The sequence below is a fragment of the Taudactylus pleione genome, unplaced genomic scaffold (assembly GCF_031769625.1).
Source record: "Taudactylus pleione unplaced genomic scaffold, aTauple2 ptg000536l, whole genome shotgun sequence".
NCBI lineage: Eukaryota > Metazoa > Chordata > Amphibia > Anura > Myobatrachidae > Taudactylus > Taudactylus pleione.
This window is the reverse complement of record NW_028284938.1, coordinates 1,660,340-1,687,248: the sequence shown is the minus strand read 5'-3', so window position 1 is coordinate 1,687,248 and position 26,909 is coordinate 1,660,340. Positions and strand designations below refer to the sequence as shown.

The 26,909-nt window shown below is 40.7% G+C and overlaps 1 protein-coding gene across 1 annotated transcript in view; it reads left to right on the top strand.

Annotated features, from left to right (window-relative positions):
• DNAH7 (dynein axonemal heavy chain 7) overlaps nt 1-26,909 on the top strand; it is a 482,851-nt gene that overhangs the window by 398,932 nt on the left and 57,010 nt on the right. Inside the window, exon 57 of the mRNA XM_088451023.1 lies at nt 7,514-7,651. Within this exon, the coding sequence (XP_088307149.1) occupies nt 7,514-7,651 (138 nt within the window). The remainder of the gene's footprint in view (nt 1-7,513; nt 7,652-26,909) is intronic.

Genomic DNA, 26,909 nt, shown 5'->3' with positions numbered 1-26,909 from the left:
CGAGCGACAATTCTATCCATCCATGCCAATTTCAGCTCTGTACCGCCAATAGCTTATGAGTTGTAGCCCCTTAAACACCATGCCCCCCCCCCCACCCCATAAGGAATTCTCTATGGGAGAATGCTGTTTCTTTCGATTCAGCCTTAGGGCCGTATTCAATTAGAAGCGAAAAGTCTGTTGTCAGATTTTTCACCGTCATCACTGGTTTCAGGTGAGCAAAAGTATCGCGCCCGTCCCCGCGTATCCCCGTATTCAATTTGAAAACAGGACTCGGCAAAACGCAAACAGGCGTAAAGTGCGGTAATTTTTGGGGAATTCAGCCTGATACCCCCCAAAGGATGCTCTGACATGGGGGTTCACTATGGGTACCCCCGATTAGCCCTGCTGAAGGTCTTTGAATGGTCTCTATAGGCGCTATTTTGCGTTTTTTGGGGAAAATAAGTAGTTCCATCATATTTGGGGTACATGAAAATGGGTGCAAGCATATTTTAAAGTTGCTAAAGTCAAGCATTAAAATGCGCCAAAAACGCACCTTCAGCAAGCACCTGCAATCAAAAATACACGTACCCCATACTTCCAGTCCCCCCCCAAAGGCTATTTCACTATAGTTTTTTTATTTTGTACCCTCAGTTTGATTTTTTTCGCCCACTTTTTTTGGGTGTTTTTGGTGTGTTTTTTAGCGTTTTTTTAACGCAATTAGCGTCAAGGGGTGTAAAAAGGGTTTAGGGGGGTTGCTGCAATTTTGCACCCCAAAACCCCAATTCTGCACTTTTTCCGCTGGGTCTTCGTTGGCAAAACTTTTCCGCTGGTTACAAGGCGCAACCTTTCTGCAGCGGTGAAAAGTCGGACTAATTGAATACTGGGATAAGTGGAATCGGTGAAAAAGTTTCGCCGATAATGGCTTTCTGCCGCTAATTGAATATGGCCCTTAATATAAGGGCGGAAATGTATATTATGTGTGTATAGCAAACTGGGATTTGGTACATTTTGGCATAAAAATTTATTTTAAAATACATGTAGAAGTAGTTCCATTTCACTACAAAGAACGTTTGACTGAATATATTATTCATTATGTTACTTAATAGCAAATATTCCCTTCTATATACGAGGTAGTTTATTTTTAAGTTAAAAGAAAGTCACTTTTTTGTTAACACGTTCCTTTTTCTCTGCACAATGATATTATTCAGTCATCATAAGCAACCGCGATATTCTCATCATCATTTTCTTGTACTTCTGTATTACCCTTTACAATGTGTTTATAAAATGGCAACTGGTTTACATCTTTGTACCCCATGGCTGTTAGCAGAGCCACCATATCTTTCTATTTAGCCTATTGCACATGATTATGTTTGCTACCATAAGATCATCATACCTCAATCCCAGCCTTATCATCTTGTGATGACAAACAGGTTCTACACTATAAGCCTGATTCAGCTTTGGGAATAGAGTAGGAAAGAACAAGTAACTGTGCATCTTGGTAAAACCATGCTGCACTGCAGGTGGGGCAGACGTTAAATATGAAGAGAGAGTTAGATTTGGGGGGGCTGTGTCCAACCTGACATCTAAAACTGCAGTGTAAAAAAAAAACTGTCCAGCATTTGTGGGCTACATGCAAAAGCAGAGAGAATATATGTATTTGCAGTTTTGAGCCTCCTAATTTTGAACCTTTTTTGTGGTTGGTACTGAATATTGTGCTACTTCTTGCCAGTTCACCCATTTAAAATCTGATCCTAGAATGTAAACTATCCCAACACTCGCAAATACTGCATCATACTTTTCGGTAAAAAGGATATTTAAACATTTTCTAAGCTTTATGTCCAAAATGCCTTATTATCTGACTGCAGGCATATAGGAATGTCCACGGTCAGGAAAAAGACACTCCATTTTAAAACCATACTGAGATGAAATTACAGAAAACATGAACAACATACAGTAGTTCCTATTCTGAGAGGCACAGCTATCACAAACAATCTGATGTACTGTACGTGATTCAGCATCACAGTATGGTTTTAGATAGGTGAGGAGCATTGATGTGTGTGTGTATATGTCTGTATGTGTGTGTCTGTGCGTGTGTGGGGTGGTGGAAAATTATTAGGTGCTGAGTTTGGAGTTAATTGGTGAATAGGTTGATGGGTGCTGTGTGGGAAGATCTTTAAGGCAGCTGATAGGGTTTAAGAAAGTGTTAATGAGTGCTGGGCGGTGAAAATTCCACCAATTAAACTGAAACAGGATTTGGTACCTTTTGCTATGAAACACTGACTGGATGTGGTACTTATGGGATGCAATCGGGAAACCGGATGACGTGATCCCAAAAGCCGGCTTCCCGACTGCTTTATCCCGGCGTGGGTTAAATGACAGGCGTCTATATCTAGACATTTTCCCGACGCCGGTGAGACAGGCGCCTGGCATCCGGATCGTAGGGATCCCGGGAAGCGTTAGCGGACAGCCGAGGGGGGGGGAGGGTTAGGTTTAGCGCACCTGGGGGGGATTTAGGGTTAGGCACCCCCCCGGGAGGGTTAGAGTTAGGCTTAGGCTAGGGGGAGGGAGGGTTAGGGTTAGGCACCCCCGGAGCGGACTTAGGGTTAGGCACCCCACCGGGGGGACTTAGGTTTAGGCAGAGGGGAAGGGGGGGGTTAAGGTTAGGCACTTACAGGGGGGATTAGGGTTAGGCACTTACAGGGGGGAGGTTAGGGTTAGGCTCCCCTAAGGAGGGGTTAGGGTTAGAATAGTTATTACTTACCTAAGGATGATCGGGATTTCCAGCGCTGTCGGGCTGCCGCTCCCGGGATCTGTTCCAGGGGTGACTGACTCTGGCTGACAGAGAGACTAGAGAGGCAGCTGTCTTGACTTGCCAAACTATCTATCTATCTATCAATATAAATAATCGGCCATAACATTACAACCACTGGCAGGTAAAGTAAGGCCTGGCGACAGGGGGGGACTAAGGGGACACCCATACCAGGCTCCAAGGTCCAGATGGGCACAAAACAGGGCCACGGACTCACTGTTCCAGCCCCGGACGCCGGGACCCATAGCCTCCACCGCCACACAGCCCCAGCTACCTTGTAGCCTGGCCCGGGCAGCGCTGGGCTTTTCCAGGTGGCTCAGCTGTGGCCTGGGCTGGGCATGACTTTTACATATGCTACGCAGCGGTGTGACATCATTAGTCACATCGCCGCATGTCTTCCCTGCCCGGGCGGAAGTGGATAGATCCCCGGCCTTTTGTAGATGTACCCTGACGTCATCAGTTATTGTCCAACATCATTCCCTACCATCCACTTGGGCATAGAGGGGAAATATAATCTTGTGGAGAGTGTAGCGAGCCACCGAGCATCACATTCCCCCAGGATTCTCGCCCTACTATCGGGGTTACGTTGGGAAGTTTTCCTTCCATATCAGGGCCTACTGTGAGATGTTTCCCTACTTGGCAGAGGTGTACCAGAGGGCAAATCTGTGCCCAAAGGCTTGAACTACTCTGCTTTTGCTTCCAGGAATCCTGTGGCTGAATACTGCCTGTCCCATGGTGCAGTGTTGCACCATACCCTTTCTGTCATCATGGACCAGCACCTCACCACCTGCTTGTTATCAGCTTTATCCTCTATGTATCACTATGGGGGTCTATTTTCCCAGCCACTGTCTGGTAAACCACAAGGAACTGCCCTATTGTTATGACAGGTGTCCACCCAAAACACTGATCTTTCTGTCAGCTAACCTGATGAGAACTTTACAGCACATAGTAAATTGAACAAAGGGACAACGATTATTGGGATTGCCCCTTATACCGCCAGTCTTATCCCGTCTGTCCCCTGCTATAGGATGGTACGAAGCGAGGAAGGGGTGGGGCAAATCACGTCATCAGCCACCTAGACCACTCACTTCACTCAGTATGTGAGCAACCATGGGTGACCTTCATGAGACTTGACCATTTTTCTAGGTGTCTGGAAGAGATTTGGGAGTCTCTTAGATGTTCAGGGAGAGTAGGCAAGTATGATATAGATAGACCGAGCAGAGGATCAGTGATCCAGGGGATTCTCTATTATAACCACAAAATACTGCAGTGGTTCCTAAACTGGGTGGCACAGAGCACTTGCAGGGGTGCCCATGGGTTGGTGGTCCAGTACAAGATCAAATTATTTATGGTCAATGTGATAGGAAAAATCAGTGCACAACCTTGTCCATCACCCCATCACTGAACCTAAAGATTACAGGTAAGCACAATTTACTTAATGTAGTTTTGCTGATTTCTCAATAAGAAACTTTCGGTCTTGAGGTGCCGTGAAAAAATACTGATACTCTAGGGCACCGTGATTCAAGAAAGTTTGGGAACGGATGAAATACAGTAACTGCTCAAAATACCTCCATGTGTGTTCTTACTGATAAGATCAATGACCTAGAAAATAGACACCATTGTAATAATTTACAATTTAAAGAGGATTTCTGAACATGTTAAAGGACAGGCTGTTTTGAATACCTTGATTCTAATCTAAGTATGGCTTTAGCTCTACAGAGTGAACTGTGGCCCTGACTCAGAGCCGGACGCTCTTTCAGAGCGCTCGCTCTGAATCAGGGCGGCTTTTTTTTTTTGTGTCAGCCTCCTGGCCGCTCGCTAAGCTGTGGGTCACCACCCACAGCTTTTGCGAGCGGCCAGGTGATGGTCGCAATGGTCGCGACCATCAGGGCTTGCGACGAGAACCTTGTGGTAGGGTCTCGTTCCCGCAAGCCCCAGTGAGCTTCCTGCTCTAATTAGAGCAGGAAGCTCACCACTGATATCACTGGTGCGACAGAGCGCCCGTTGCTGGCCGGGTCTCGCGCATGTGCACGCTGGAGGCGGCGCATGCGCAGGGGGCAAACATCGACCTGCTTGCGAGCGGATCTGAATCAGGCCCTGTGTACACCACAAATAGAAAGAGCAGATCATTTAAGCCAGGAGAGAGCCCATTGGAGGTACCCTCATACTGTTATTGCAAAATTTTTAGACTACCATGCAAAAGAAATTATACCTTCCACATAAAGGAATTAAATAACTGATCATTGAAGATCATAGAATACTTATATTTCACCACTTTTCAGTTGCTGTCACTCAAATGACTACTCTATTTTTATATGATTTCAACATTATGACCTATTTCTTTTCATGGAAAATTGTTTGAAAATGTATTGAAGCATGCACAGTATTTAATTATTGTTTTTTTCTCGTTTGTACTTCCTTTTTGTTTAATTCCATATAATATGCCACTGGTTACATTTTTAATCTACTGTTTAACATTATTTTAATTTAGTACATTGTGTTTTATGATTGACTGATACATTGTCTTTTATGATTAAATGCTTTAATTGAAAAAATACTCATAATTTTTATCCTTTCTATAATGTTCATTCACACCTTTGTCTTCTTTGTTTAATGGTCTTTTTCTTTATTGGCACTATCCAGTAATATTACATTATGTGCTGTGCAACTATAGGGCCTATGCTTTAATATGGAACTTTATCACGGAACTGCCTCAATTATTAAGGTGCCATATCACTGTGGATATTTTTAATTTTAATGAAAATATACCCACTATGGCCCTCATTCAGAGCCGTACGCTCTGAGCAGAGCGCACGCTCTGAATGAGGGCCGGGCTCCATTTTCATGGAGCGTCCTCCTGGACGCTCGTATAGCTGTGGGTCACCACCCACAGGCTATACGAGCGTGCATTTTGATGGCCGCGATGGTCGTGACCATCGCGACCATCGAAATTGCGAGCCGGAGCCTGCGGTTGAGGTTTTCAACCGCAAGCTCCGGAGTGATTTTGGCTCTATCAGAGCCAAAATCACTCCCACTGACATCACTAGTGATGTCAGTGGGCCGGCTTCTGACGGGAGGCGTTCCCGTGGGAACGCCCCCGTCAGGGAGGCACGCCCCCGGCACGCCCACCAAAGGGGGCGTGCTGTCAATCAACATTGACAGCACGCCCCCTTTGATCGGACACAACGAGCGAAGGAAAGTCCTTCGCTCGTCGTGTCTGGCGCATGCGCACGACGGAGCTCCCTCCATCGTGCGCATGCTCAGTGCAGACCATCGACCCACTTGCGAGCGGACAGCCGCTCGCGAGTGGGTCTGAATCAGGCCCTATGTACAAAGGGAAACTCGCAGGGACAACGGTTGCGGTAACCACTGTCTCTTGTGTGTTACAGTATATCCCTGGCATTTTGTGGAAGTCTTTCACGTTTGTGAAAGACTTCTTAGTAGAAGCTGACACTGCGCATGTGCACAGTGTCAGTCTGAGGCGGCGGGAGAAAGAAAGATCTTACTCCTGTTCATGAGCTTCCTTAGGCTTAAAGCAGTTTACACTATCTGAAGATAGTGTAAACTTACTGGGCCACACATCTGAAAAGCTTTGCTTTTTGGAGTTTGGGACATTTGGGGCTGAGATCATAGTCCCCAATTAGAATGATGTGGACTGTGATCTGCAGTGCCCATTAGCACTCTACATAATTATGTGGAAAAAATCTTGATACATAGGCTCATATGTCATTAATATTACCTTAAAGTACTTTAGCAATTATGAAACTGTAGCCAATCCCTAATTAACACTATACATGTACTATGTTTCAAAAACTGGAACCGGTATGTTATCCCGCCGGACGTCAGCCCGGCGGATGAAATACCAACGCCGGAAAGCCGGTATATGGAGATCCCGACAGGTTAAGTATAAAGGCTATCCCTAAACTCCCCCCCCCCTAACCCTCCTTTAGGGGTGCCTAACCCTAACCTCCCCCCTAGTGCCTAACCCTAACTTCCCCCAGGGGTGCCTAAACCTAACCCCCCCTCCCCGCACCCTAAACCTAACCCTCCCAGGAGGGTTCCTGACCCTAACCTCCCCTGTGGGTGCCTGACCCTAAACCCCCCTTCCCCTAACCTAACCCTCTCAAGGGGGTGCCTAACCCTAAGTCCCCCTGGGAGACCCTAACCCTCCCCTCCCCGCGCGGCTATCCGCTCCCGATGCCCGGCTTACCTACGATTAGTATGCTGGGCATCAGGATTTCAGGGTGGGGCTAATGATGGGCTTCGGTATTTACACGCCTATCATTAGTCCCATGCCAGGATTTCACTGTCGGGAAGCCGGTGGATGGCATTTCGACCGCTGGCTTCCTGACTACATACCTCAAAAACTTCTATCATATACTATATAGCAATGATAACCTTACACCACATTTTCAGTGTTGTATAATTTTGTGCATTTCTCCACATTTGTAACATTTACTTTATTAACTCTAGAGTTTTGTTTTCTTAATTACAGTTGTTACACCTTAGTTATTTTATGACTACAAACATTCACAAATTCTTTATAGTAGGTTGATTGATTTCTTGTTGCCATCTAATGGACATTTAATTAATTAGACTGCAAATTCTCAAAGGAAACTTTCAAAAATAAGGTGATAGTGGTTTTTAAAGTTTTATTATACTCTTTAATATAGATGAACATTAAAGCACTGACCAATTATTAACAGTATATTTTTATTATTTCAGTACAATCATTACATTGAGTATACGAAGACCCTCCCACTAAACCCATCACCTGAGATTTTTGGCATGAATGCTAATGCTGATATAACCAAGGATCAATCGGAAACACAGCAGCTATTTGACAGTATTCTTCTAACTCAGGTAATGCCACTGAAAAATCTGAATAAATACTCTTTTAAAACTGCATTTCTTAACAATCGATGATACATACATATTTGGTATTTGGGGCAGTGCATCTTACATAGCATTGTTATTTTTACTTTTGCACAATTATTGTCATGCTGCAATTGCCATAACACACCTGCCTGGTATCCTAGATGATTTTGAGCAGCCATTGAAGTGAACCCTGTGGCCTATGCCCAGAGTTTCCAGTTAAACTGCTGCTTCTTTACACATTCAAGCTCCACCTCATGAAACTGGTATGTTCCTGGTTTTTATTAAAGTACTTCTACATAACAAAATCTCGTTTTAAACGTAACATTCCACTTTAACATATAAAGATAGTTTTTCGGTATCAGTTCTACTTTAACTTAAAGCTGTTTTGCCCCTTAAAGTGGTAAATGTTTGTATCAGCCACTTTGCTCCCAGTCTGGGCAGGAGGTGTCCTACTGCAGTGTCGACATTATCGTGGCCCTCTCCAGCCCAGCTGCTTAAAGCAGCAATTTGTGGCATTTTAAGCAGGGGGTGGGTCTACATATCATTTTGGCCCCGTCCACTGCTGTTTAAAGACACTATTTACTGCTTTTTGGATGGGGCTAGGATGTCACAATTTATTTGGGAAGTGGATGGCAATGGGAGACTCTGTCGTGAGGCTGGCGAGACCCCCAAATTCATGACTTTGCTGGACCATCCGGGAAAGTTGGCAAGTATGACTTACTGCTACCTCATTAAAATATTTTCCCCAAATAAATGGTTTTGATCTTTTGCATGAGTGAGGACAACCAGGAAAAGCAGTGAGTGGAAAAAAGGCAGACATACCCACTTTCATTCTTGTCCTACGCGTTATTAACCACATTTAGATTTTGGTGTGAATCCCACTATAAGGTGCAACTTTGCATCTCTGCAAAATCAAGTTGCACTGCACAAGGGTAACATATAAAATGTATGGACACATTCAGAGTTGGGAGGAGGTAAATCCAAGCTTAAGCTCATCAAAGCTCAACTTTAAATAGCAGTATCAAAATAAAACTGCCTAATACTTATATATTATAGTACATGCACAAGCCAGCAGTATATTCCCTGCAAGCAAAAAGCTCATTTCCCTTGCATAACGACATGCTTTGCCCAGGTGGCTTAGATCCTATGTCTAAATGAGGCCACATGTTATAATATTATTAAAGTGGCAAGAATAAGTAAGACAGAAAGCTGCTTATTTAGCATGGCATGGCTAACATGAATCCTAAACGCGCACAGGTCACCAAATACCTACAAATAATAAATGAATATGTCCCTAATCATAATTGAAACATTTTATTACATTCTTCATGTATTGGATATACTAATAAAACATAATTAGAATGTAATAGTGGGATATTAACTCTGGCCTAATTAGGTTTCAAGAATCGTAACAAGCGCATGGCCTACTTGTAAAGCAGAAGTACATTGTTTCTATTTCTCAAAGTAATCTTTAAAAATAAGAGTGTGACATTTAATATATACCAATTTACATGTAATAATAGTTATTCATAGCTGAAGTTTAATATTGAAAATAACCTTTTTTGTTTTTTTATTTTGCTCTTCTTCAGACTGATACCAGTGTAAGTAACATTTATTGGTAACTTCTTATACATCTTTATATATCTTTGGGATTTTTATTCATAATAGTTTCCTATTCATGTTATTGTGTCAAGAGGTTTCTAACTTATCAGGTTGTTTTGAAATATATTCAGCAACAGAAAAGGTTACTAAAACCACCTCCATCCTCCTAACATGCCCAGCCCTCCTGTTCTCGCTGCACTCACCGTGCCTTGGCTGCTTTCCCGCCGATATGCTAGTACAGGGTGGAGGGAAAACCTTATGTGGCATATTTCTGTCATCTTCCTCCTGCTGCACGGGAGGTTTCCGTCCCTCCTGAGTTTACTTTAAGATTCCGTCATTTACGTTTGAGTTTGAACAAATAATCATAGGAAAGTAATAATTGAATTATATATTATCATATTTATGCAATTTAGCACTTTTGGAAAGTCAGGTTACACATGAGAATTAGCTATCCCATGTGCTCTATTTTCTTATCAACTATTTCCCTTTAGTGGACAATGACAGCAGGTCTTTGAGTATTTCAGTATTTATTAAATGAAGTTGCCACATAAACCCAATCATATAATAGGTTATAGTGTCAATACGTAAACTTAAAATGATGCATATTTAATGAAGAAACCCTTTCTACAGTAAATAGCAACTTGTACTTATTAGATACCAGACCACTACTTATAGTTTTGTAGCTGTAGGCTTCTATGTTTGTACTGCAGAGTCATGCAATGGCAGACTACTATACAGATTAGATTATGAGGAATTAATATATTACATTTGTTGTTCTGACAATCTACTGCAGTTCTGTAAAAAAAAAAAAAAAAAAGTAATACAGTGTTATCTCCACACTCTTATAAGTTATGTTAATGCCAAATGACACAGCTTTAGTCCTGATTTAATGCACAAAGCAGACTGCAGCCTGATGAGCTGATGTGATACTACTGGTACTGTATTACTCTATTACTGAAACTATGCCCTTAAAGATGTACTATTTAGAAATAACTTTCTCCTGTTCAAAACATGGAGTCAATATCTATTATTATGCGACTATTGAATAGTTTGCCTTACAATGGAGCAAGCTGCTGCCACGTACACACTGTATGTAAGCAGTTGGAGACACGTTTCCACACTGACATGTTCCACTGTGCATATGTCTCTGGGTACATATTCGGAGTATGTGCCATGGAAGAGCGTCCCGCTGCAGTTGCTGTGTAAGATTCATGCCAAATGTAAATTCATTTTGGCAACATCACATGGCATTAAAAAAATAGCTTAATACTGAAAATGGGACTTTATTTTATTATTCATGTTTTAGATCAGGCATGTCAAACTCAAAATACCAACCGGGCCGAATATTCAAGGTCTTAAGAGTGTGTGGGCCGCAATAAAAAAAAAGTCTTATATGCAATTTTGAAAGGTTTATTAGTAATAAAAACCAATGCAGTGCCCGCTGTATTAGTGCCCCTTATGCTGTAGAAGTGCCCCTTAATGCCCCCTGAATCTGTGCCCATTATGCAGTGCCCCCAGTAATACCCCTTATGCAGAGCCGCCAGTAATGTCCCTAGTAGTGCCCCTTATGCAGAGCCCCAAGTAATGCCCCTTACGCAGAGCCCCCAGTAATGTCCCTAGTGCCCCCAGTACCACCCCTTATGCAGAGCCCCCAGTAATGCCCCTTATGCAGAGCCCCTTATGTTGTGCCCCCAGCAATGTCCCTTATGCTGTTCCCCTCCCAGTATAGAACAGGCCCCACTCACCTGTGCAGTACTTGCCTTTCTTCACGATGGCCGCTGGGCACCGCTCCAGTCCACTCCGTCTTCACACCCACCGTCCCACGTAGACGCCGACACTGACTGGATCTAATTAGGTCCAGAGCGGAAGGCGCAGGCTCCTATCATCGAGGGAGACGCGAGTGACGTCACCCGCACGCTGCATCACTGGGAACGCTGGCCTCTGAAGCGACCTCAGGCCCCTGATTGCTTCAGAGACCAGCGTTGCCAGCTTTAAATAAAGTAAACACTGTCCGATCGGAGCTGAGCTCCGATTGTGGCAGGGGTGTGGGCCGCATAATATTATATTAATATGTGGGCTCACACTGTCGGGCCTCATAAAATGTTTATTCGGGCCGCATGTTTGACATGCCTGTTATAGATAAATAAACCTTATTCATCTAGGAAACAAACTTTCTATCTATAATGCACAATTCAAGTTTATAGTCCCTCTGATTCACTTCTATTGTGGTATATTCAAAACATCCAGACATAGAACTAAGGGAGTGATTCAGACCCGGACGCTAAGCTGCACTCTCTCGCTGCTAAAAGGGGCTGTGTATGCAAATTCCGGGATCACATTGTCTGGTGTAAGGACACCCTCTATGAGAGCGACGGCAGAGTGAACGCATACTGGTCTAAAGACGCCCACTTTTCTTTCTTAGCACACGTCATCTCCAAGAAGTGTATGATTAATCAGAACCATCGAGAGCCATCGGAGCTGCACGCAGCGCTTGAGGTAGACTCTACCCCACCGCAAGTACTGCGAACACTGCAGGCTGAAATACAACCAAGTGACGTGTACAATGACGCTTCCATGCTAATTATGCACACCCATAAAACTCCGTTTTGATGCCCAGACACGCCTGCGTTCGCAGCACCACTCCCCCATTCACAAGCACCTTCCCCTGTTACCACCCACAAACGGTGCTATCTGTCACTCAATCTGTCACTAGCGCTCAGTCTTTGTGTTAAGAGCGCACGATTCCCTATCGCAATGACTGGTTCACGCACGCGAACTGCGATGCATGCGCAGACGGGTGTCAATCACCCATAGCGTGCGTCCGCGGCTTAGCGTCCGGGTCTGAATCGGGCCCTAAATGCCTAAGTTTGCCATGATGTATCTACTATGCAGCTTTATATTATGCAGATAAAGTAATTTTAGTTGTTTTCCTCTATCTGAATAACATTTTGTTCAACTTAACTGTACATATAATTACAAGTTACCTTCACTAAACTCATAAATATCACTGTTTAAATGAATGGTATGGAAATAAGGAAATGAACAATAGAACATGACAATGAGTTAAGCCTTAGCTGCTGAAATATATTACATTGAACTTGTCACCTGCACACCTTGAATGCATCCTTCCTGTGGCATGAACTGATAGAGATGCAGACTGTCAGTTCCCTAGCAACAAGTGACATCACTGGGGCACCTTTCCAATTAATAGGCTGGATTCTCATGTATATTGGTTTAGCTACTTTGCCTCAGTGATGTCATGGTTTCCAAGTAAATTAATAATCTGCATTCTTTTGAATATTGTTTCAGCCTAAACTAAGTAAATAGCTCAACTGTGTGTAAGTAATGCCAAGCAGTTAGCTGTTATAACTTTAAAAGTAGAAATATCAACAAAATATTTGCAAACTAAACATAAATGAACCTTGGAGTGTACTTTGCAAGATAAAAACTTTGATTTATTATTTACTCTAATATTTATTCGAGCTTGTTGGAAAATATCACTATACAGCATCAGATGTCATTGTTGATGTAGAATTGTGATGCCATTCTTATTTAGGTGAATTATATGCAACATTTCCCTTGTAAATAACTTGAAGATGAAAATTAGCTTAAAAATTTCCAAACATTTCTGTTTCATTGAGACTACATCTGGCACTTACTAAACAACCAAAATCCTATTCTGCAATGACCAACGTTAACAAATGAGAAACTGAGCTTGGGGCTCAATATGCGGAGTCAGCAAAAACCTGTGTAATGCTCTACCAGCCTAGTGAGTTATACATGGGTTCTACCAGCTGCCATATAAATGTCATTTCCCAGAAGTCTGATCTCTTGGATGGAAAACATTTTCTTCTGAATAGAAATACCTGATTACAATAAACAGCAACATAATAAAATAATAAGAATGGAAAAAATGCTGCAATCAACTACTGTAATGAAAACTGACCATTTTAAATACAATACTGTAGATTGCAGTGGTCAGTAACATTCAAGTTTACATTGTATTTAAAGAGAATTTTCTTGACAACGTTTTTAACTTTAATGAAGCGGAAAACACCGGCTAAGGTAAGGTCATTGTGTAGATACCTCTTGACACAATAGCAATAAAATTATGTTTTATCTCCAACTAATACTTAGAAGGTGGATTAGTTCATTACAAACACTGGATGTGGTTCCTGATTATAGATCTGTGGTGTGGTGTATGGTGTCAGGGCAGGTCAATCGCTCTATAAGTGAGTAAGGCTAAAATTAATATAATCAAGTCTTAACATTATTTATAGTTCTAAGTAAAAACAACTTATTAATGTTCAATCCAGACATTTGAAAGTGAAACATTTTGCTATGAAACATTTTAACCTTTCACTTTTCAGATAAATTGATTTAGCATAATACAAATGTACACAGTCTGAGTTGTTCTATGCCCTGGCACAGGAGAAAGCATACAAAGCAGGGAACCAAACGCCAACTCTCAATGTGAGTCCGTACCCTTGCATACATACAGCATGTTCTCTTATTGTATTCTCTCTTCCTGGCACAGACAGTATAGGAAATCCCTGAGTGTTTATAGGTGTGAACATGAAAGGCACTATATGCATCAATTTATCTGAACAATGAGAGATGTCCTTTAATAAAAACAAAGTAATTTTAGTACATTGTGGGACTGATTCTGATGTGGGAGTAAAGCAGAAAAGAGCAAGTTACTGTGCAGCTGGACAAACCATGCTGCACTACAGGTGCCACAGATTTAGCGGGTATAGAGAGTTTTTAATTTGAGAAGTGTCCAAACTCAAATCTAAAGTACTGTACAGTGTAAAAATAAAGCTGCCCAGCATTTGTGGGCTACATGCAAAATCAGCAAATACTACCCTGCATGCAAGATCAGCCAGTATTTACCCTTGATGCAAAAATAAATAAATACATGTATTTGCACACCTTGCAGTGTGATACCACTTTTCCGCCAAATACCCAGGTCCGACCTGGGTTTTCGGACATGGTTCCAGCCCAGGTCAGACCCCGTTTACACACCACCATCGATCTGGGGTAATTCCCAGGTCAGCCCAGTTCACACTGAAACCATGTCTGCCCTGCTAAATTTGTGAGGTCATAAAAAGTGGGAGGTGACTGCTCCACAACCACCAATCAGCTCATTTTAGGCATGACCCAAATCACACTGCACCATTACCCAGGTCTATCCTGGGTCCGACTCTGGTAGGTACCCGGGTTGGATTCGCGGGTCACTTGACCTGGGTTATTTTCCAGGGACTATTTTCCACTGAGCTGGGACCCGGGTTTTTGCAGCAAAGAAAAAAAGGATATAACATGGTTTGTCCAGGTGCACAGGTACTCAGGGGCAGAAGTATGGGAGACAATGGAGGCGCCTGCCGCCGGGTGCCAGCACTAAAGGGGCACCTCCTCCATTGACCACAATATAATCACCCCACTTAGGGCTGTATATATGTACCGGGAGTGTACCGTCATGGCCGCACACTACATGGCACTTCTTCCCGGGATAGATAGATATTAAACATATTTATTTTCCATTTTTATTGGGGGGGGGGGCACCAAATTAGAACTTGCCTCCGGGTGCCTGACATGACCTTACGCCACTGCAGGTACTTGCTCTTTTCTGCTTTACTCCCAGCTCAGAATCAGGCCCTATGTGTAACTGGATTTTTGCCTCATTTATTACTTGCTATTAAAGAATAACTCATTAATATGCTTCTGTTGTATTATTTTACTTACAGAAATGCACCCAAGGCTGACATATCAATAAAACAATAATACTGATTTATAATTAGTTCTGAGTAATATATACTTGGGGTGGAGTGTTGCTACTACTGTAAGCGCTCAGAAATGCTCTCCTCATCCTGATGAGACTGACCAATCTTCAAACAGTTTTGTCATTGCTCCTCCACTGCAAACTTCCCATCCATTTGAATGAGAAGCACATGAAGAAGCAGCACTGTCTGTTATAATCAGGCAAACAGTAGAATCAATGATAAAGTTGATGTACAAATGCCTAATTTTTACAGAGTATGTAAACTCTATTTTAGCCTTATTTAACGCTTATAGAATAAACCCCATAGTAAAAGAAAGAATACTTGTGAAACCTTTGTTGCAATAGCAGGGGAACTGGTTTTCTACTTACCACAAGTAAAGAGCACCTACAGGTTACACACAGTAGAGGGACATTTGGTACTGTAGTCTGATCAGTATTCATGATATTGCATCTCACACTAGGAACATGTAGCATTACCGAGGCAGCTCACTAGGAACTGATTATCCTATGTTCATGCTCCAGGGCTATGCATCATTGCTAGTGGCTGCGTTGCCATGCATATTGTTTTGAACCATTAAATATACATATACATATATATATATATATATATATACGGTAATCCAAGGTAGAGATCCAGCACTCACTATAGAGTAAAAACTTCTTATCTCGTTGCCCTCCGAAGACGGTGCAAAATCTATGCACCAAGCACAACACACCAGTAACAGCAGCACTCAAGGATTAAAGAGGCGACAACTGCATTAGTTGGCTGTAGTTATGCAGTTGTCGTCTCTTTAATCCTTGAGTGCCGCCGTTACTGGTGTGTTTATATATATATATATATATATATATATATATATATATATACACACTACCATTCAAAAGTTTGGGTGTCACCCAGACAATTTTGTGTTTTACATGAAATCTGACTTTTATTTATCAAATGAGTTGCAAAATGAATAGTACATATAGTCAAGACATTGGCAAGGTTAGAAATAATGATTTTTATTTAAAATAATAATTTTGTCATTCAAACTCCTTTTGCAGCAATTACAGCATTGCAGACCTTTTGCAATCTAGATTTTAATTTGTCGAGGTAATCTGAAGAAATTTCACCCCACGCTTCCTGAAGTACCTCCCACAAGTTGGATTGGCTTGATGGGCACTTATTGCGTACCATACGGTCAAGCTGCTCCCACATCAGCTCAGAGGTTGAGATCTGGTGACTGCGCTGGCCATTCCATTACAGACAGAATACCAGCTGCCTGCTTCTTCCCTAAATAGTTCTTGCATAATTTGGAGGTGTGCTTTGGGTCATTGTCCTGTTGGAGGAAGAAATTGGCTCCAATTAAGCGCTGTCCACAGGGTATGGCATTGCAAAATGGAGTGATAGCCTTCGTTATTCAAAATCCCTTTTACCTTGTACAAATCTCCCACTTTACCAGCACCAAAGCAGCCCCAGACCATCACATTGCCTCCACCATGCTTGACAGATGACGTCAGGCACTCTTCCAGCATCTTTTCAATTGTTCTGCATCTCACAAATGTTCTTCTGTGTGATCCAAACATCTCAGACTTTGATTTGTCTGTCCATAACACTTTTTTCCAATCTTCCTCTGTCCAATGTCTGTGTTCTTTTGCCCATATTAATCTTTTCCTTTTATTGGCCAGTCTCAGATATGGCTTTTTCTTTGCCACTCTGCCTAGAAGGCCAGCATCCTGGAGTCGCCTCTTCACTGTAGACGTTGACACTGGTGTTTTGCGGGTACCATTTAATGAAGTTGCCAGTTGAGGACTTGTGAGGATGTCTATTTCTCAAACTAGAGACTCTAATGTACTTGTCCTCTTGCACAGTTGTACACCGGGGCCTCCCACTTCTCTTTCTACTCTGGTTAGAGCCTGTTTGTGCTGTTCTCTGAAGGAAGTAGTACACACCGTTGTAGGAAATGTTCAGTTTCTTGGCAATTTCTCGCATTGAATAGCCTTCATTTCTAAGAACAAGAATAGACTGTCGAGTTTCACGTGAAAGTTCTCTTTTTCTGGCCAATTGGAGAGTATAATCGAACCCACAAATGTGATGCTGTAGATACTAAACTAGCTCAAAGGAACGCAAACCTGTTTTCAGCTGTGCTAACATAATTGCACAAGGGTTTTCAAGGGTTTTCTATTCATCCATTATTCTTCTAACGCGCTTAACAAACACAATGTACCATTGGAACACTGGAGTGAAGGTTGCTGGAAATGAGCCGCTATACACCTATGTAGATATTCCTTTAAAAAACAGACCATTGCAGCTAGTATAGTCATTTACCACATTAACAATGTATAGAGTGTATTTCTGATTAATTTAATGTTATCTTCATTGAAAAAAACTGTGCTTTTCTTTCAAAAATAAGGAAATTTCTAAGTGACCCCAAACTTTTGAACGGTAGTGTGTGTGTGTATATATATATATATATATATATATATATATATATAAAATCGTCCATAGAAAATCGCACACCTCATGTTATATAATGGGTGCAAGGTAATTAATCATTCAAATATAATGCTTAAACTATATCCAAGGAAACAGGCAGCACCAACCAGCACACCAGCTTTGTAGCAAAAAAGACAACATTTATTTCAATGCAAAAAAAGGCATATAGCTGCATTCCATCCATGTAGATGACATAATGATACTTATCATATCGTAGTTGTTATAGGCATATTGATAGCTCCCAGCCCGACAGCTGTTTCGGTGTTGCCACCTTCCTCAAGGGTCAGCTATGCCAACTCTAGCAACGAATGCCCTTAAATACCTAACACCCCCATAATGAGTACTCTCACCTGTACACGCACCTGGCATGCATCACCTCCCATCCGAGCGGCCATCACATCCCGGAAGACGGACTCTCCGCATCCACACCATGATCCACATGGCGGGACGCCGTCCTCCGTCAAACCGGAAGTGACGCGCCGGACACCATGGAACTACTGTGGCTTCCCCACCAACTACTATCAGCCACAGAGTTCCGTCTGACAGGAAGCGGCTGCCAGATCTCTAACAATACAACCCAATACAAAGCTACTAGCGTCTCATCACCATAGCAACCGGAGGCACTCAATTCTGACAGCTGTCCTCCAGCGCTGCTAATCAAACGCAGTAGCACTACCTATTTACCAACAAGATAGATCAAATGTACCCATCAATGCAATAAAATATGTAACAATAAATACATTCTATACCCCATATGCAAAACACCAATATACATATCTGGTGTTCAAATATTGTACATAACATATTAGAAAATAGTATAAAGTTATTTGCAAATCCAAGGGGAAATAATTCTAATCTGCATAAAATACATGCTCTAAAAACATGTTTCCTATAAGTTCCAATCCAATTGCATGTGTACAAATGACCATCAATTTCAATAAATCACGTGCACAATTTGACAGAAAGGATCCAATCAAAAAAGGAATATACTGTGCATACACAAACCAATGTTTTTCTCTAAACATGTTAATATTTCTAATCTCACTAAAATTTACACAAAACATTTACTTATATTTTTTCTTATTTTTTCTTACACATATTAATTCCTGCAGTCTCGCTCATGGCTTACAAAAATGATGAAAGAGTGAATTCCTCATTAAGACCCAAAGGGACCATTGAGTCCAACTTATAAATCCACTCACATTCACGTTGAAGCAACAGTCTGTATCTATCACCACCTCTTCTTAGTGGTGGTATGTGATCAATTGGTTTGAATGCAAAATCCTTCATACTGTGGCCATGCTGAATAAAATGCCTTGCTACCAGTGGTGTGCTGGTATCCATCATGGTGGCTGCTTTTTTAATTGAGGACCTATGGAGCGCAATGCGTTCCTTGACCATACGTATGGTATTACCCACATAAAGTTTTTTGCATGGACATACAATTATGTATACCACATACTTTGATTCACAAGTTAATCGATGTCGGAGCTGGTAACGTCTGCCTGTAGCAGGGTGATGAAAGGATTCTCCCACTAGTAAATGCCGACAGATAATGCATCCACCGCACTTGAAGGCTCCAATTTTCGATGAGAGCCAATTACCCCGTGTATTGACCCTTGGACTTATATCTGAGAAGGTGATGCGTTCTCTCAGATTGGGGCTGCGTTTATAACAAAATATTGGATTTTGTTGGCAAAAAGGACCCACTATGGGATCACTTTGTAAAATATACCAGTATTTGATGATCACTTTCCTCATCAAGGTAGACGAAATTGAATACGTGCTTGATATTATCATCCTTTCAGATTCATCCACTTTAGCCTTGGGAATTAATAGGTCCTCTCTTTTTAGTTTAAGACATTTTTGAATAGCTGCCTGAACCCCTTTAGTATTGTAGTCCCTATTAATGAAATTTTGACCCATTTTTTGTAGGGCCTCTGGGATCTTATCGATATCCGAGGTAGTTCTTACGACTCTCACCATTTGTGAGTAAGGCAATCCCTTTTTCAAGGGTTGCGGATGGAAGCTGCTGGCCAACAAAAGGGTATTTTTATCAGTCAATTTCTTAAAAATGGTCGTAGTGAATTCTCCTGCTTCAATTGCAACAGACACATCCAAAAATGAAATACTGAGTGGACTGCAGGAATACGTGAACCTGATAGAACCCGGTAGAGAATTTAAAGAATCAACAAAACTTTTCAATGCAGGGGCACTGCCAGTCCAGATCAAAAATAAGTAATCTATATAACGCAAGTAGAATGCTATATATTGCGAATAATGCTGATTTGACTTAATGTGCTTAACCTCATAGTCATATATGTAGAGATTCGCGTAGGCCGGAGCCATATTTGAACCCATGGCAGTACCCCTGCGTTGAATAAAAAATGTTGTCAAACAAAAAATCATTTTTATGTAAGATAATCTCCATAAGTAAGAAAAGGAATTCACTGGGTGGACCATTATAGTATGGGCTCATACCCACTACTCTTCTAATGGCTTCCATCCCTTCAACATTTTCACATTTTGTGTATAAACTGTTGACATCCAATGTCACAAGTAGACACTGTTCCGGTGGTGGTGCAAAAGATTTTAATTTATTGAGGAAATCGGTTGTATCTTTCACATAATAGGGTGTTTTTTGTACAATAGGCTGCAAATAATAATCCACATACTGTGAAAGTGTTTGACTTAAAGAACCCCTTGAGGAGACAATGGGTCTACCTGGAGGATTAATGAGTGACTTGTGGACTTTTGGCAATATATACAACAGGGGAATCTTGGGAAAATCCTGTACTAAGAACCCGGCGGTTTGTTCATCAATCCAACCATTTGAAACACCCATTTCTATTATGTTATCAATTTCATGTTTATATAAACCTGTGGGATCATAGGTAAGTTTTTGATAGCATGTACTATCATTAAGTTGCCGTAAAACTTCATTAACATAATCTGACCGGTTCAATATGACTACACCCCCACCCTTATCTGCTGGGCGAATTATAATCTCAGGGTTATCTCTTAAGGTCTGGATAGCCTTAATTTCGTCTTTGTTCAAATTTTGATGAATTTTACCCTGTTTCTTTAATTAAAAAAAAGTTGGTGCTGCCTGTTTCCTTGGATACAGTTTAAGCATTATATTTGAATGATTAATTACCTTGCACCCATTATATAACATGAGGTGTGCGATTTTCTATGGACGATTATTGTAAAAAAGAGTTTTTTCTTCTTTTTTCAAAATTGCACCTATGATATTTATTTTTATTGCTTTTCTTCAACTTGTTTTTTGAAAAAAAATTTTTTACACCTTGTTTGAGAATGGATATAGGTGTTGGAGACCTGACTGGTACCAAGCGTTTTTTGGAGAAAGATATTTCAAAAATATTGTTTGCAGAAACTGACCAACTTGCCTTTGATATTGACAGTCCTGCTGATATTTTTTCTGATTTAACCAAATTGAAGAAGAGGTATATTGAACTAGATCTTCATGGATTAACCTTGTCACAGTATCACAAGGACAAATTGATCCCTAGAGGGTTTCGTATTAAAAATCAGCCAACAATCAGCAGAAATAGCAAAAAATTCTGCAGACAATGGTGTCTCATATTAAACCAATGTAGTTTTGATCTCATGATCTTGGTTATCCAGCAAGTCAATTCTGACATTGAAAATTTGAAAAAGGAAATTGCTGTGTGAAATTGTTTGACTTAAAGAACCCCTTGAGGAGACAATGGGTCTACCTGGAGGATTAATGAGTGACTTGTGGACTTTTGGCAATATATACAACAAGGGAATCCTGTACTAAGAACCCGGCGGTTTGTTCATCAATCCAACCATTTGAAACACCCATTTCTATTAGGTTATCAATTTCATGTTTATATAAACCTGTGGGATCATAGGTAATTTTTGATAGCATGTACTATCATTAAGTTGCCGTAAAACTTCATTAACATAATTTGACCGGTTCAATATGACTACACCCCCACCCTTATCTGCTGGGCGAATTATAATCTCAGGGTTATCTCTTAAGGTCTGGATAGCCTTAATTTCATCTTTGTTCAAATTTTGATGAATTTTACCCTTGCTGGATAACCAAGATCATGAGATCAAAACTTCATTGGTTTAATATGAGACACCATTGTCTGCAGAATTTTTTGTTATTTCTACCGATTGTTGGCTGATTTTTAATACGAAACCCTCTAGGGATCAATTTGTCCTTGTGATACTGTGACAAGGTTAATCCATGAAGATCTAGTTCAATATGCCTCTTCTTCAATTTGGTTAAATCAGAAAAAACATCAGCAGGACTGTCAATATCAAAGGCAAGTTGGTCAGTTTCTGCAAACAATATTTTTGAAATATCTTTCTCCAAAAAACGCTTGGTACCAGTCAGGTCTCCAACACCTATATCCATTCTCAAACAAGGTGTAAACATTTTTTTTTCAAAAAACAAGTTGAAGAAAAGCAATAAAAATAAATATCATAGGTGCAATTTTGAAAAAAGAAGAACAAACTCTTTTTTACAATAATCGTCCATAGAAAATCGCACACCTCATGTTATATAATGGGTGCAAGGTAATTAATCATTCAAATATAATGCTTAAACTGTATCCAAGGAAACAGGCAGCACCAACTTTTTTTTTATTAAAGAAACAGGGAAAAATTCATCAAAATTTGAACAAAGACGAAATTAAGGCTATCCAGACATTAAGAGATAACCCTGAGATTATAATTCGCCCAGCGGATAAGGGTGGGGGTGTAGTCATATTGAACCGGTCAGATTATGTTAATGAAGTTTTACGGCAACTTAATGATAGTACATGCTATCAAAAACTTACCTATGATCCCACAGGTTTATATAAACGTGAAATTGATAACATAATAGAAATGGGTGTTTCAAATGGTTGGATTGATGAACAAACCGCCGGGTTCTTAGAACAGGATTTTCCCAAGATTCCCCTGTTGTATATATTGCCAAAAGTCCACAAGTCACTCATTAATTCTCCAGGTAGACCCATTGTCTCCTCAAGGGGTTCTTTAATTCAAACACTTTCACAGTATGTGGATTATTATTTGCAGCCTATTGTACAAAAAACACCCTATTATGTGAAAGATACAACCGATTTCCTCAATAAATTAAAATCTTTTGGACCCCCACCGGAACAGTGTCTACTTGTGACATTGGATGTCAACAGTTTATACACAAATATTGATAATGTTGAAGGGATGGAAGCCATTAGAAGAGTAGTGGGTATGAGCCCATACTATAATGGTCCACCCAGTGAATTCCTTTTCTTACTTATGGAGATTATTTTACGCAAAAATTATTTTTTGTTTGACTTGTTTTTTATTCAACGCAGGGGTACTGCCATGGGTTCAAATATGGCTCCGGCCTACGCGAATCTCTACATGTATGACTATGAGGTTAAGCACATTAAGTCAAATCAGCATTATTCGCAATATATAGCATTCTACTTGCGTTATATAGATGACTTATTTTTGATCTGGACTGGCAGTGCCCCTGCATTGAAAAGTTTTGTTGATTCTTTAAATTCTCTACCGGGTTCTATCAGGTTCACGAATTCCTGCAGTCCGCTCAGTATTTCATTTTTGGATGTGTCTGTTGCAATTGAAGTAGGAGAATTCACTACGACCATTTTTAAGAAATTGACTGATAAAAATACCCTTTTGTTGGCCAGCAGCTTCCATCCGCAACCCTTGAAAAAGGGATTGCCTTACTCACAAATGGTGAGAGTCGTAAGAACTGCCTCGGATATCGATAAGATCCCAGAGGCCCTACAAAAAATGGGTCAAAATTTCATTAATAGGGACTACGATACTAAAGGGGTTCAGGCAGCTATTCAAAAATGTCTTAAACTAAAAAGAGAGGACCTATTAATTCCCAAGGCTAAAGTGGATGAATCTGAAAGGATGATAATATCAAGCACATATTCAATTTCGTCTACCTTGATGAGGAAAGTGATCATCAATTACTGGTATATTTTACAAAGTGATCCCATAGTGGGTCCTTTTTGCCAACAAAATCCAATATTTTGTTATAAACGCAGCCCCAATCTGAGAGAACGCATCACCTTCTCAGATATAAGTCCAAGGGTCAATACATGGGGTAATTGGCTCTCATCGAAAATTGGAGCCTTCAAGTGCGGTGGATGCATTAACTGTCGGCATTTACTAGTGGGAGAATCCTTTCATCACAATGCTTCAGGCAAACGTTACCAGCTCCGACATCGATTAACTTGTGAATCAAAGTATGTGGTATACATAATTGTATGTCCATGCAAAAAACTTTATGTGGGTAAAACCATACGTATGGTCAAGGAACGCATTGCGCTCCATAGGTCCTCAATTAAAAAAGCAGCCACCATGATGGATACCAGCACACCACCGGTAGCAAGGCATTTTATTCAGCATGGCCACAGTATGAAGGATTTTGCATTCAAACCAATTGATCACATACCACCACTAAGAAGAGGTGGTGATAGACACAGACTGTTGCTGCAACGTGAATGTGAGTGGATTTATAAGTTGGACTCAATGGTCCCTTTGGGTCTTAATGAGGAATTTACTCTTTCATCATTTTTGTAAGCCATGAGCGAGACTGCAGGAATTAATATGTGTAAGAAAAAATATAAGTAAATGTTTTGTGTAAATTTTAGTGAGATTAGAAATATTAACATGTGTAGAGAAAAACATTGGTTTGTGTATGCACAGTATATTCCTTTTTTGATTGGATCCTTTCTGTCAAATTGTGCACGTGATTTATTGAAATTGATGGTCATTTGTACACATGCAATTGGATTGGAACTTATAGGAAACATGTTTTTAGAGCATGTATTTTATGCAGATTAGAATTATTTCCCCTTGGATTTGCAAATAACTTTATACTATTTTCTAATATGTTATGTACAATATTTGAACACCAGATATGTATATTGGTGTTTTGCATATGGGGTATAGAATGTATTTATTGTTACATATTTTATTGCATTGATGGGTACATTTGATCTATCTTGTTGGTAAATAGGTAGTGCTACTGCATTTGTTTAGCAGTGCTGGAGGACAGCTGTCAGAATTGAGTGCCTCCGGTTGCTATGGTGATGAGACGCTAGTAGCTTTGTATTGGGTTGTATTGTTAGAGATCTGGCAGCCGCTTCCTGTCAGACGGAACTCTGTGGCTGATAGTAGTTGGTGGGGAAGTCACAGTAGTTCCGTTGTGTCTGGCGCGTCACTTCCGGTTTGACGGAGGACGGCGTCCTGCCATGTGGATCATGGTGTGGATGCGCAGAGTCCGTCTTCCGGGATGTGATGGCCGTTCGGATGGGAGGTGATGCATGCCAGGTGCATGCACAGGTGAGAGTACTCATTATGGGGGTGTTAGGTATTTAAGGGCATTCGTTGCTAGAGTTGGCATAGCTGACCCTTGAGGAAGGTGGCAACACCGAAACAGCTGTCGGACTGGGAGCTATCAATATGCCTATAACAACTACGATATGATAAGTATCATTATGTCATCTACATGGATGGAATGCAGATATATGCCTTTTTTTGCATTGAAATAAATGTTGTCTTTTTTGCTACAAAGCTGGTGTGCTGGTTGGTGCTGCCTGTTTCCTTGGATACAGTTTAAGCATTATATATATATATATATATATATATATACGCAAACAGATCGCACTCAGGACAGTAAAAAGACACCAGACGACAGGTGCGTTATCAACTTTTCGGAGATTTTAATTCTCCATCATCAGGATACAAAAGTACAAACACCAACACTTACTTTTATCACCTGCTCCTCCCCACTTGAGAACTGTTCTCTGGGCATCCAGCGGGACGGCGCGTCAAAATGACGTCACAACCACCCGACTGTCTCCTAGTAGACCAAAATAAACAACAAAACAACCTGTGCATGCAGAGCTCTTAGAACATGCACAAATAACATCATAATCAAATTACAATATTTATATTAACATTTACATATTAATTTTGATAAATTACAGGTAAAAATACCTGATTAAATCCATCAACATCTACAATATCGTGACAAAAATATCCAAAATCAGTACATAAAAAAACAATCATTACATACAGAATAATAATTTTACAACCCATAACGGCATAGACATAGAAATATGCTTAAATCAAAAAAATATATAGATCATCAAGACAAATATCTCCCATCCTCTTTCATGTCAATAGTTGTTAGTACATATTAACCCATAAAAAGATCATATTATAAGAAACAAAAAAACCCTAAATTCTCATTAAGACCTTTCGGTGACATGGTCTCTAGTCTGAAGATCCAACGTGTCTCACATTGCAGCAGTTTTAAAGATCTATCTTCCCCCCGTGTCAATCTGGGTATATGGTCAATGATAATATAGCGGAGAGCTGAAACATTATGTCCCGCTGTCAAAATGTGGTGAGCAACAGGTTGATCGCTGCAGCCACTATCGATGGCAGCCCTAATACCCGAGCGGTGTAAAGCCATCCGCTCACGTAATGTTCTGTCGGTCTTACCGACATATGCAAGGCCACAGGCACAAGTAATCATATAAACGATATATCGGGTGGTGCAAGTAACTCTATGTCTGATACTAAAGTGCTTGCCACTATGAGGGTGGGAAAAGGTGTTACTCGCTGTTAAGTATCAACAAGTTAAACAATTTAAACATTTGTAACAACCTAACTTAGGTCTCAAAAAGTGATCAGGTATGTTCTGGCCTAATGTAGCAACATCTATCCGAACTACCCAGTTCCTGATATTACGGCCTCTCTTGTATGAAGATAAGATTTTTGCATTCTGTAGTTTCAAATCATCATCTGTTTCAACAATTGGCCAATGTTTTTTAGCAGATTTCTTAATATTAGCACTTTCAGAATTAAATTATTGCTCTATTTGATGACCTAGACAGAAGTTCAATATGTGGGATAGACAATGCCTTCTGTTTGATGTTTCAAGGTTTATTGCACTGTAGTCCCTTTCTCTGAATTTAGCCTTCATGGTATCAATCTGTTCAATTGCAGACTCATCATTGCTACAAATCCTCTGAATACGGATAAATTGGGAATACGGCAAACCCAATATAAGAGATTTGGGATGAAAACCGTTGGCATACAATATCGTGTTTCTATCAGTAGGTTTATTATACACTGAAGTTATAATCTGACTGTCACACAACTGGACTTGTACATCCAAAAACTTACACAATCAGGGTCAATAACATATGTAAATTTGATAGGACTATCAGAGGAATTATGTTGTTCAATAAATCCCACGAATTGTTCATGTGAACCTGTCGAAATCAAAAAGATATTGTCTATGTACCTGGTGTAAAAAAAAGATTTTTTTCAGATACATAGACATT